Source organism: Neofelis nebulosa, chromosome 5 (genome assembly GCF_028018385.1).
Source record: "Neofelis nebulosa isolate mNeoNeb1 chromosome 5, mNeoNeb1.pri, whole genome shotgun sequence".
Taxonomy (NCBI): Eukaryota; Metazoa; Chordata; class Mammalia; order Carnivora; family Felidae; genus Neofelis; species Neofelis nebulosa.
The window spans coordinates 104,762,629-104,775,855 of record NC_080786.1 but is presented as its reverse complement, the minus strand read 5'-3'; the positions used below and the strand labels follow the sequence as shown (position 1 = coordinate 104,775,855).

Here is a 13,227-nt window from a genome sequence, read left to right as displayed (position 1 = left end):
CAGTTTCGTAAGCCCCACTAAAGTTAGTTGATAAATGCACTCAAGTAGATGAAAGTAGATGTTTGTACCCAGTAGTAGAACTGAGCTTAACTATATGTTTAATGAGACTAACTTCTTGAAAGGTAACTGATTTAAGATCTCCTGCATCTAATTTTGTTGTTTATGTTTTTTCCCCCAATTACAGAATCATTCAACCACAGAATGAAAAAATCAAAGCAAAGTACTTAGTGTACCAGGGCCGTGACGTGCCACCAATGATATCCATAAGACTAATTCTACTGTCAGAAGCTAAGATTTATTCTATATGGCACAAGGCTACAGAGGGATGGTTGTCAGAATACATTTATTCTTGCTGTGAACTAGGGACTATTTTAAGTGCTGTACATGTCCAACTCATTGAACCTCACAGTATTCCTAAGAGAAATAATATTAACATCCGTGTTTTATAGATGGGGAAACTAAGGCACAGAAACATTTATAGAAAATTAGCAAATCAGAGGCAGAGCCAGTCTGCAGTCCTAGACAGTCTGGCTCTAGCATCCCTCCCTTTTGGAATAGCTTCTCGATGTAGAATTTGCTCACATCTAAGAGTGATGGCATCTTCTAAGAGTTACTACATCCATAGCTGTTCCCAAGCTGTTTATTTTATGTGGAAATATAGACTGTTAATTCCTAGAGGTTTTTGAGAATTATTTCTAATAAAATGTTTGATCTCACAGAAAAGAAGGTAAAAACTGGGTGCTCTCCCAGAGTCTGTTTGCCCTGCATGACAGTTCATATCCTTGGTGGCTGTAGACTGCCTTTTCTGGGTGCCTATGTCCCCTGATATCCAGCTGGGTCCAGCCAGTGGGAGACTCTGGTGGGAAAATGTGGAATGGGGGGAAGAGAATGGCCAGGATGTGCAGGGAAGCGGTGAGGAGGGGTGGGGGCAAAGCAAAGGTAACATCTCTTCTACGTGTTGAGCTCCTCCAGTTAGGCCCACCATGGTTCTGCCTTCCTCTGGAGGCCTTCCCCCATTTGTTCCTGTTGTTGCTAATCTCTGGATTGCCTCACCAACCTCCTATTTGGGTGTCTCAGTTCTTTATGACCTGGGTAACCAACCTGTTCCCTGCATTAAATTCCTCCTGCTGGATATGCTTTAAGTTGTTTCTGTTTGCCTAGTTAGACTCTGACTGGAATACAAGCCATTTTCATTTTATATTTGGTATGGTTATAAAATTGGCTGAGAATGCTGTTGGCATACTGTGTCCAGATTTCAGCAAGACTTTTGACAGATAATCTTACCATGTCCTTGTGAATAAAACAGGGGTAATTTAGATTGGATTATAAAACATTCTTAGATTGCTGAAGTTTATTGATGAAAGGGCTCTAAAAGTCTGCCAGAAGGCTCTGTCCTTAGCCATGTTCTAGTCAACATTACCAAAGATTTTGATGAAGACATAAAATGCAACTTTATCAAATGTGTCCGTAACAGAGCTGGAAGGTAATGTAATTCAGAGTTGGAAAGGATAAACTTTATAAGGAAAAACAGAAAATCTCACAACTATATACAAGAAATAAATTATAAAAACATAGAATGGGAGAGACCAAGCTTCCCAGCTAATTAGGTGGGTAAAGAAATCCAAGATGGTTATTGACCACAAGCCCAATACAAGCCAGAAGTATGACTTGGTTTTTGTTTTGTTTTGTTTTGTTTTTAAAGTGGCTGGGGGGAGATCCATCTTTGGGCCCCATTAGAAGATAAGTATGTTCCTATCAGCTGACAAGTATGCAGTTCTACTTCTCATCTAGAGCATTATGGGAAAGCTAGGAACTTACTCTAAGGAAGATATTGTTAAATCCATGTTCCCCGACCATTGTGAAGCTTTATGTGTAAAGTGTTGTGTCTGCACACATTCATTCACTTTTGCATCACAACAACCCAGTGGAGCATGTCCTGTTACCCCATTTCTCAGCCTTTATTTCCTCATGTGGATTCAAGTCAAAGTTACATAGCCCACAGTGCTCTAGCCTTAGGCAAGCACTGTGGTACTTCGTCCTGAACCCAACTTACTTCCCAAAAGCCCAGTTCTTGCTTCAGGACACCATACTGCATTTAGGTAAGAGGGGCCCAACTTTTGAAAGGTCGGAAAGCCTTACATGTTAAGGGAACTGGGACATTATACCAGGAGAAGAGACTTACATCTGTCTCCTAGGATTTGAGAGTCTGTCATATGAGAGAAAGCAGAATTCTTTATGTGACTTCAGAGAACAACTAGTATGATGGAGTGGTAGTTTTTTCCTCAAATTTTAAATATTTCAGAGAGAACCACCCTCTAATACGGTCAGTGTCTTTGTGCAGAAAGTTGGATAATTAAGTCTCAAGAATATTGTAGTAAAGTGAATTTCTACATGGGGAAGAATGTTAAATTAGATTACCTAATATGACACCCAACTCTGAGTCTGATTTGTGTTTATTTGGGTTTTTGGTTAGTGAGATTTATGATTTGTAGTTTTTGACTCGGAGTTATTTGTTTTATTTTTATAGTTTCACTTCTAGCAATATAATTGTTTTTCTTATAATTTAGGATTAACATAGTCTATTTGTGGGAGAAAAAAACTTTTAAGAGCCCGAAACAAGGAAGTAAAGCATGGCTAGTGCCTGGTGTAATTACCTCCACAAGAAATATTATGCTATTTCCTGGAATATGTCCCCAGAGTGAATGTCTGCATTTGTTCCATTTCATTCCTAGCTGTGGAATCCTATCAGGGGTGATGAGGAGAATCATTCTGAAATATATTGAAGCAGAGAATGGAGTTTGCAAAGTATTATTAGGTTTGCTTAGATGAACCTATGCAAATACAAACTGTTGGCATGCCACTATAAAACCTAGTGCCTCTATGGGACATGGCTCCTGCAGGGACTTATTAAAGGTCGCCAGAGTGACAGTGGCTGAAAAACCGTAAAATTTACCTTGAGGATGCCTTTCCAGTCTTCTTTCCAGAACTAGTATTGTCTCTGCCCCCATGTAAGATAGTTCTTCATGAAGAGCTAGGATAATCGAGAAAGGAAAATAAAAATCATTTCAAAATCAATGAAAAAACAGCACATTGTCCAACGAGAATAACATATGCAGGGAGAATTAAATGTGTCAGTGTGTCAGAATTAAAATAACATTTTTGCTTTGAACTTACTTCTGGTAAGTTTTCGCTAAAGGGGAATTCTCAGTCTTCCTAACTACTTGCTAAGGTCTAAAAGTTAACTTACGTGATTTCCCAAAAAAGATAGTTCCATTGTGAATCCATACTATTTCAGATCTTCCCTGTGAAAAAATCTGAAGATTGTCATGTTCATTTTTTTCTAACGTGCGTGATCTGCCTCCTCTCACCCTTTTGCAATTTCTTCTTAGGCTTATCAATTATAATTCTCACAGAAAGATTTGAGATGCATTGAAAATACTAAGGGGAAAAATGAAGTAAAAGAGGATCTCCTATTTAACTGAATGGCTTATCTATTTAAAAAATGAGTTTTAGGGGCGCCTCGGTGACTCTGTCAGTTTGGCGTCTGACTCTTTCGGCTCAGATCTGATCCCAGGGTTGTGGGGTCAAGCCTCATGTCAAGCTCCACACTGAGCATGGAGCCTGCTTAAGATTCTCAATCCCTCGCTCTCTCCCTCTCTCCCCCTCTCCCCCTCTCTCTTTGCCCCTTTCCCCTGCTCGCACTCTCTCTCTCTCTCTCTCTCAAATTTAATTTAAAACAATTTTTTAAATGAGTTTTATATACATTAACATTTCTGACAATTTGCCATTTGACACAATGGTAAAATTTTTTTAAAGAATCAGTTTCCTAACTCTTATGCTTGATTTGGGGGTTCAGCAAAACCCAGTACTCTTTTTCCTCTAAGCTGCTAATACAAAATTGGTAAAATGAATAATGGAGAAGAACTCCTGTTCTGCCCTTGGCCTAATCAGCATCGTCAGCCTCATGATGAATCCTCAGAGGCAGAGAGGGGAACTTATTGATCTTTGTATTCTTTTGTTTTTTGGTTACATAAATCAAAGCATTTATCATAGGCCGGCAGTGTTTCACATGGTGGAGCTTCCGCTGCTGGTCTTTCATCTCCTTCAGGCATCTGGTGGCAGACCTTCCTGTGGTGGCAGAAGGGGTGCTGTAGGTCCAGGCACGTCAACTGCCGTTTTCATGCCTGAACCACAGTGCCAGATCTCCACAGATTTTTCATCTGATTTTCATCTTGATTTTGCCACAGAAGGAGCAAGTGTACTCAGCATGCTGGCTAATTTCAATGTTCTTTACCATTTTCCTGAGAGAAGCAACAATAACAGGTCCCATATTGACCAATCATTCCAGCCTTCTTGATGCATTTAACCATGTCCTCCCAAACTAAGTCTGAGCCCAGAGAATGGTCTTTGTATCTTTAGGGTCCTCCATTGGGGCCTGGCGCTTGGGAGAGCATTTCAGGGAATGTTTATGAATGAAAGTCCATGTATTGAAAATGAATTTTACAAAAGCTGCAATTTCCCCTTTCAGAAAATAGCTTTAGATTGAATACTCGAGGTACCTGGGAACTGGAGAGGAAGATGGCAAGTGTTTCCTGTAAGGTCCTATGTGTGAAATTTGGGGAGTTTTAAAACATAACCAGATTGCTGCCAGATGTGTTTTAGTATTCAGAATTTTTCAGATTTTAGAAAAATGATATAGTATATGCATCTTATGCTATGCAGTTAATTCCTACAGGGCATGATGCAAATGCATGAAGATGCTGATAGCGAAAGCATATGAATAGTCACGTTAAATGTGAATTAAGATGTTAAGCAATTTCACATTAGTTCTGGTCAGAATTTTTAGGCGTGTAAGTTCAGATTAGATCAAGTCTGCTATCAAATGAGTTTAAAACAAAAAACACCACCACTTAGTTTTCACCACTTTTATGATCTTCAGGTTATCTGTCAGCGCCTGAGGCCTGTAATGTTTTTGTTTTTGTTTTTGTTTTCATTAACCAGAATCCTCTGTAGTTATTTAATGAATCATCTTCTCATTTCTAACTTCAACTGGGTAGGTACAAAATGTTGCTCTTTTTCTCGTTTCCCCAAGAAAAAAGAAAAGGTAAACCTCTAAACATTTTGGGGATTATTTAGTCAGTATTGGCATCAGTATACCATCTCACTTAAACCTCACAGAATCCTCTGAGACAATCATTCTTGCCATCCTTTTTATTTTACAAAGACAGCTGAGGAGTGAACAGTGAAATGTCTCATTTTAGGCCACAGAGTTAGCAAGTAGCAAAACTAAGACTCAAACTCAGGTCTTTCAACTCTAGAACCCATCTTCTTTCTACCAAATCATGTTTTCATAGAAAAAGCTTCGGATGAAGCTGGAAAATGAGAATTTGAGTACATGCTTATCTAAAGTGTAATGAATATATCATAATGCCTACAGCCTTTTTAAAATTTGAGTTATTTAAATTAGTTTGGCAGAATTGGACTGATTATTGTAATGTTTGCCTTGATTACTTTAAAGAGGGATAGACTTTTAAAGTTTAAGCTAATTTCAAGTGTATTTCAAAAAAAAAATTATTTTGTCATTCTCCCATTTTTGTTTGAACCGTTTAGATGTGTCTGGCATCAGAGGGGGTTAAAATGGAGGAATCAAAGCTAATGAAGGCAAAAGAATCAGATGGTGGAAGAATTAAAGAATTGGAGAAGGGAAAGGAACAAAGAGAAATAAAAATGGAGAAAACAGATGAAGCCAGGTCACAGAAGGAAGCAGAATTTGAAAAATCAGCTAAGGAAAATGTAAGAGATTGTAAGGAACTAAGAAATTTTGAGGAGCTACGAATGGATGATACAATGGATATAAAAATGGAAGATCCCAAAGAAATTAAAAAGGAAGAACTAGAAGAAGATCAAAAATGTAGTCACTTCCCTGATTTTTCTTATTCTGCCAGTAGCAAGATAATAATAAGCGATGTTCCCAGTAGAAAGGATCATATGTGCCATCCTCATGGAATTATGATCATTGAGGATCCCACAGCATTAAACAAACCAGAGAAACTAAAAAAGAAAAAGAAGAAAAGCAAAATGGATCGACATGGAAATGATAAATCCACACCCAAGAAGACTTGCAAAAAGAGGCAGTCTTCAGAGTCTGACATTGAGAGTGTTATATACACCATTGAAGCCGTTGCAAAGGGAGACTGGGGCATCGAGAAACTTGGAGAAACCCCTCGCAAGAAGGTCCGCACATCTTCAAGTGGCAAGGGAAGCATTTTGGATGCCAAGCCACCAAAGAAAAAAGTGAAATCAAGAGAGAAGAAAATGTCAAAGGAGAAATCCTCAGACACCACCAAAGAGTCAAGACCTCCAGATTTCATTAATATTTCTGCCAGCAAGAACATTTCTGGTGAGGTGCCAGAGGGTATAAAAGCAGAACCATTGACCCCCACGGAGGATGCATTACCACCCAGCCTATCTGGACAGGCCAAGCCTGAGGAGAGTGACTGTCACAGAAAAATAGAGACTTGTGGCTCCCGGAAATCTGAGAGGTCTTGCAAAGGTGCTCTTTATAAAACCCTGGTGTCTGAAGGCATGCTCACCTCTCTGCGAGCTAATGTTGACAGAGGTAAGTAACTCCCACAAAAGTGAAAAGAATATGGAAACGTAGCGAATGCCTCCTTTAGACTCATTGAGAAGAGCCACCATAAAGAGCAATGTGGCATCAGAACAATATATTCGTACAGTTCTTTATGGTTTATAGACCATATACATGTGTCGTTTTACCTACATGTTTTCTAGCACCATAGAGCAGATCTTATATTCATTTTGTAGGTAGTTCTCAGGATATGTGTTCAAATAATTCAAACTTTTTTTTAAACATGGTATGGGCTGGCTTCTTGTTTTGAAAGATAAGCACTACATGTTTAAAGTTCTTACGGCTTTTAACTAAAGGAAAGAATTTCCTGAATCAAGCAAATCTGTTGGGCAGAATGTTGATCTGTAGGCTCCAAAAGCAAATAATCTGTCTAGCCCTCTCTGTAGGTATTCAAAACTATAGTTGAAGGGAAGGCCTCTTTAAAACATAAAACCAGTTAATGTGTATACCTTTATTTCACGGAGTGTTTTATATAAGTTCATCTGTTTTAAAATACAGCATCTGGCTAGGGGACTACCTCTTGCCAAGCTAAATTCCAATTTAGAGATGTCTGAGAAAATGGGTCTAACAAGCCCTGAATGAAGATCCTTGGGAGTACAGGGATATCATTCCAGTAAATCTGAGGGAAATTCACATTAATAGTGCCCACCAGCAAAGGCTTCTACACCTTAGTCTGATTCTCTAATGGGAAAGGTGATAGTAGTTAGTCTGTCTCTTGAGTCACACAGTATGCACAGTACCTGTTGAGTTGTGATAGGAAGACTTATCCCATAGCTGTATACTTTTTTTTTGCATGTTGTATTATTAAGGGTGGTCCATCACGAATCGCTTAGAGGACACCAAAACTGAAATAGTTACAAATAGCATCATGCAGATGATACCTAAGGGGTCAACAATTCACTTGTGAAGCAACCTCATCCCAATATACCAAGCATATTCTTTCTCTCAAATTCCCTTAGGGAAACGAAGCTCAGGAAAAGGAAACTCCTCTGACCATGAAGGGTGTTGGAATGAAGAAAGCTGGACGTTTAATCAGAGTGGGACCAGTGGGAGCAAGAAGTTCAAGAAGACCAAGCCAAAGGAAGATTCTCTCCTTGGGTAAGTGTCTGTGAGCACAGTCAGCACACTGCATAGACACCAAGTGTGGTAGGTTTTCCAAGGTAAACCTAATTCACTAACTGCTTCTTCTGGAGTATTCATTCATTCTGCACTTATTACAGTCTTAGCAAGCAAGTGAGAGCACAGAATCTCCGCGTACCACAGGGTTCCTGCTGTTAACGCGGTTGTGTGAGTGACCGTGCCACTCGCATTTCAGGTATAGTACATAGTATGTAGATTTGAGATGTAGGCTTCAGTTTGAATTGAGGCCCACCATGTATTAGTGCTGTGACATCGTAAATCCTTTAATATTGCCAGGACGCATTTTTCCATCTAAGGTTTACAATGGATATTATGTAAGCATGTTTAAGCATAAACATGTTTATGTGAGCATTTTGCCATTTTGCTTGCCATATATACTTTGTTTAATATTTCTAAAGGTTATGCACATATATTTATAAAATAATAATGACAGCTCAAAAGGGTAAGGTAATAAAATTATCCTTCGACCTCTATCTAACCATTTGTGTCGAAACCATGTTCTGTTGCTCTAAGATAAAAATGTTAGATTGACTCTGCTGCAGAGAATACTCAGTCATTAATTATGTGTTGAAATGCAATATCAAGCAATAGCATGTACATCGAGATAAAATCATTAAGAATTACTTCATTTTTAGTGTTATTCCAAAGACTCTTAATACCAATCTTAATAAAGAGGAAGGTATCTGCATATTCAGTTAAACTGTTAAAAATCCTTCGAGATTTCTTATTAGCCCAATTTGAAAAGAATATATTGAATGGAAATAAGTACATTTTTACATTTTCCATATTTTTTCATAAGTGTGTTTAAAGGTATGCAGATTTCATGGATCAGAAGTATTTGGTTTATTCCTAAGTATTTGCATTTCTGTTAGTGGAACAATATGTTTTTTCCTTGGAAGTTACAATGCTTTAAAATCCGGTAATTCTAAGGCTCCAGGTCATCACAAAGGGGAGATTGGAAATTATTTCTCTTGTTAAATTCCTCAAGATGATTTACTCAGATGATATTTTTTTTAATTTTATGTATTTCTTTTCTAATATTTTATAAGTCCAAAGTAGTTCAAATTAGTTTTGCTTACAAACTCAACTTATAAATAATAACATAAAAATTCTCATATTCATCATCGTCAAATGATATTTTCAAATGCAGAATTTCCTTAAAAAAGTGACCACTGAGTGTCAGGACCAATGCTCTGTATCTTCTAGAACTACTAGTGCCCTGTGGGTCTGTTCACTGAGAGAGGAGCAGGTCTCGCGCAGACAGTATGGGATCCTGGGGAAATAAAGCAGAAATTAAGACTCTCAGCAGAGAGGTCTCTGATGCTTCCATTAGAAACTGCTGAGAGCTGTGAGAGAGGTGTTTTTACCAATCTTCTTTAGGAACAAGAAAAATGAAACAATATTTTGAAAGTCTGTCTCTGAAAAGAGACTGGTGTATGGGTTGTTTTTGTTTTAATAATTTCTAAGGAAGGCACATGTATGTAACTGGGAGTGTGGTTTTCCTATAGGCTTAAATCTCTGGTCTTGAACCTCTGGTCTTTCCTGTCCCCCACCAACCCCCCACTCCCACCCCCGCTGACATACATAGGCCTTTCAGAATTAGACTATCTGGGTCTGCTTTGTTTGGAATATACCAACACAGCGGATGAGCAGTATGAGATGCCAGTTCCTATCAGTCTTCTCTGAGATTTCTAAATAGGCATTTTAACCCCTTTTATCACAGAAAATATGCTATTTGTTGCCAAGAAAAATTCACTTAGTATTGGCGGTTCTAATCTTACAGATCTCCCCCCCCCAAAAAAAAAAAACCGTGGATGATTATTATAGTTGAAAAAAGACAAGGAAAAAAAAGTCCCAAGGGACCTTACAAGTTATAACTCGCATTTTCATGATTTTCTTTTGATTTTTTCAGATTATCTGAAAAAGTTGTATTATAGGTAGCTTTCTGATAGTATCTGATTACTATCTGATTTTTCCATTAGTTACAAATGTTTTTTAACTGGATAGAAAAGGTGATTTTATTAATGAAGCAGTATCACCCCCACCACCCTCCCTGCTTTTTATTTTTTTAATATTTATTTATTTTTGATAGAGAGAAGGTGAAGAGGGGCAGAGAGAGGGAAACAGGATCTAAAGCAGGCTCTGTACTGTCAGCACGGAGACTGACACGGAGCTCAAACCCATGAACTGCGAGATCGCAACCTGAGCCGAAATCGGCGCTTAGCTGCCTGAGCTACCCAGGCGCCCACCTTCCCTGCTTTGATAGAACTAATTAGTGGCCTTTTTCCATCGACCATTCTTTGGTTATCGGACTGTCTTGTCTCTGTTCCCCAACTTGTGTATATTCCTCCAAACAGAATAGTTTTAGGTGGACACACTTCAAGTACATCCTGTAGGTAGCAGCCTAACACATTAGCTGTTAGCTTCTTGTGAGTTGACTCAAAGCTGCCCTCTCCCCCAGAAGGCTTTCCATTCTCTATCCAGCACGCGCCACCATTCTGCTGCAGCTTCTCCCATCTGTTTGGGTTTCATCTTAGTTAATAAGTCTCAGTAAGTGGAAGTCAGAAGCCAGCCAATGATCCAGCAGGCATGCTGCCATTGTTGCGTGGGGGCCTTCGAGACCGTCAGAAGCAGCCCAAGGATTTCCCAATTTTGCTAGTGCCGTTTCTGCAGTCGTTCCTGGTTTGCATGAAAGTGGTGCTGCCTCTCTGCCAGTGTGTTCATTGAAAACTGGCTTTCCTTGTCGTTGAGTGGTTTAACGCCATCCTGGTCAACTCTCCAGAATTTGTTTTTATGATCCTCAGAATTTTTGTGTTTTCTTTGTGTGTAGATGTTTTAAGCAAGTACTAGTCAGTAAATATGTTTTTAAAAAGTAAATCTTATAAAAATGCTGATGGTGATACCCCATCACCAATAAACTTGCCTACACACACACACACACACACACACACACACACACACACACACAAATCTTTACAATGAGAAACTTGTGTGGATGGAATATGCTTTGTATTGAACTTAGTGGAAAATGTCCATGCCAATGGAGAGAACTTCAAAAATATTCTTATATTTTAAATAATGTCTCTGCTTTTCTAAGGTAACAAACAAGACAACTTTCTTGTGAGTTGACTGAAAAAACTGTACTGGTAAATCTTTTCAAACATTTCTGAAAAGATGTTTTTTTTTGTCCTACCACAGAGTTTATCAACAGTGCCCTAATTATCAGGGACCCTGTTTTTAAAATGGAGTATCTTAAAATAGGTCTCATATAATTTTCTGTTTAAATATTTATGTCACGTGCTGATTGATTGCATCCCCCCTCTCTTATTAGCTCAGCAAAGCTGGACGAAGAATTTGAAAAGAAATTCAACAGCCTCCCTCAATACAGTCCTGTTACATTTGACCGGAAATGTGTACCTGTCCCAAGAAAAAAGAAGAAGACTGGAAACATGGCCTCGGAACCGACTAAAACCAGCAAAGGTTAGATGTGTGCTCTATAGTGCTCTACAGATGTGTCCTCCTACAGTGTGGTCAGCATCTCAGCCCTCTTCTAAGCTTCTGCAACTCCCTTTAGATACATAACTGGATTTAGACTGAGGCAGTGAGGCAGCAGCCATTAGAATTTTAGCTTGCTTTCCAGGGTTGTTTTGGCTCCCACCTCACTTCTCTCTCCCTTCTTTCTCTCCTTATCCTCCTCAGCCTCTCTTCTTTGACATCCCAGCCCGAGCATTTGCCCTTAAATATGTCATTTTTTTGAAAATGTTACACATGGTCTTTGACTTTCTGCTCTTCAGAATTCTAACCTGGAGATGTTAAGCTTTTCTTGAGCAGAAACTGTTGGCCGAGCCTCACCCTTCTATTCACTCTATCTGACAAGTTGAACTCTGGGACTATGAAATTGTTCTATTTGCCTAGTAAGAAGACTCCATTCTTTACTGGCAGTATGAACCAAATGAAAATAATGCTCTGGCAATACCTTTCAATTGGTTTTATTAAGTTTAGAAAAATGCTATTTAGCATATTCGTTTTGAAGAATATCACCATCTTCCCTTGTACATAAGGGGAGCTTTTATATTATCAGCATGACTTGGGTGGATCTCAGCATTCATCACGGGCAACACTGTAGTTCAAAGAACGGTGGTAAAGAGTGTGAGACCACCTTTACATGTGGGGCAGGGACTGGGGTTCTAAACATAGTAGCCTGCTCAGGACATTTCAAGCACAATAAAGGACTGTCCTACCCAAAATGACAGCATTGCTTTTATTGAGAAACTTGTCTTCTGATTTTACTCCAGTCTAAAAACTGGTGGGAAAAATGTATCTCTAGTTTTCCATACAGATGTGAAAGACGTCATCCCATTTAGTCACTTCCTGTAAGGACAGTGAATGGAGAAATGAAGAACTGGTGTGGCTGAGTTTTTGTTGCTTGTAGGATCTGATGGAAAAGTTGATGTAATTTACCCTGTACAAGTCGCTGCCTCCTGCCTGTTCCATGTCAGATCAGATACATTCCCTTTTTGTGTGCATTTTAGATGGATGGATGGATAGATACAAGATGATATATATCTTCACATAAATCTTGCTAAATTCTAGCATTCGTGGATAATCAGCGATAAATATTAATGAGCAGATACAATTGCATGGATTTAGAGGGACGATATAAGGTCTAGGAAAAATTATGGTTTCTTTGAAGAAATTTAAATTTTCTCCCTCTAGACCTAAAACCTTCTTTGGACACCACAGTTGACACAACTGAGGACAGTCACTTTGTGATCTGTATCTCACGATAGATCTGTATGGCTGAAGAAAATTCTCCCTTCATGATTAAAGGTGGAGAGGAACATAAAAGTGATTTCAGAATTAGCTTGGTTTTCCTCTGTGGTCAATAAAAACAAGTCTAGTGAATAAAGAACTAAAAAAGAAATGTTGCTTCACCAAGTTTGCTCATCTGGGAAAAGAAAGTAGGGTTATATCGAGATCTTCCAAGATAAGTAGGAAAGAAATAAAATAGCCTTGTTGACAGGTAGGTAGCTGAACACTGTAATGGATTACCAATGAAATGACAATCTTTGTGCCCTAGGGATATCTAGGAATAGGCAAAGTAGTCCATGAGCCCAAAGATGCCAGGTATCATGAGCTCCCATAATTCTTGGATTCAAAGTTACTGATAAATACCTGACAAGCCAATAAAATGGAACTTAATTTATTGATGCACAGGATGTATTCTCTTCCTCCACTCCTGGTAGTTGGAGACATTCATTTTCGAGCCCTGAAGCTGGCCAAATTATCTATCAGGGAATGTAACAATAGATTTATTTTTGTAAAGCTATAAAACCCTGAGTTAGGATCTATTTTCATGAGACCTTCTCTTGGGTCTTAGTTATCTGTTATATGTTTTTCCTCTCCCAGCTGAGATTAACAGTATTTCTTTTGATGTG

General features: G+C 38.7%; 1 protein-coding gene across 6 annotated transcripts in view; it reads left to right on the top strand.

Annotated features, from left to right (window-relative positions):
* Nucleotides 1–13,227, top strand: part of BBX (BBX high mobility group box domain containing) — a 285,709-nt gene that overhangs the window by 241,195 nt on the left and 31,287 nt on the right. For all 6 annotated transcript variants that reach the window (XM_058731518.1, XM_058731517.1, XM_058731512.1 and 3 more), the window contains 3 exons: nucleotides 5,611–6,619; nucleotides 7,609–7,747; nucleotides 11,121–11,269. In XM_058731518.1, coding sequence (XP_058587501.1) covers nucleotides 5,611–6,619; nucleotides 7,609–7,747; nucleotides 11,121–11,269 — 1,297 coding nt within the window. The remainder of the gene's footprint in view (nucleotides 1–5,610; nucleotides 6,620–7,608; nucleotides 7,748–11,120; nucleotides 11,270–13,227) is intronic.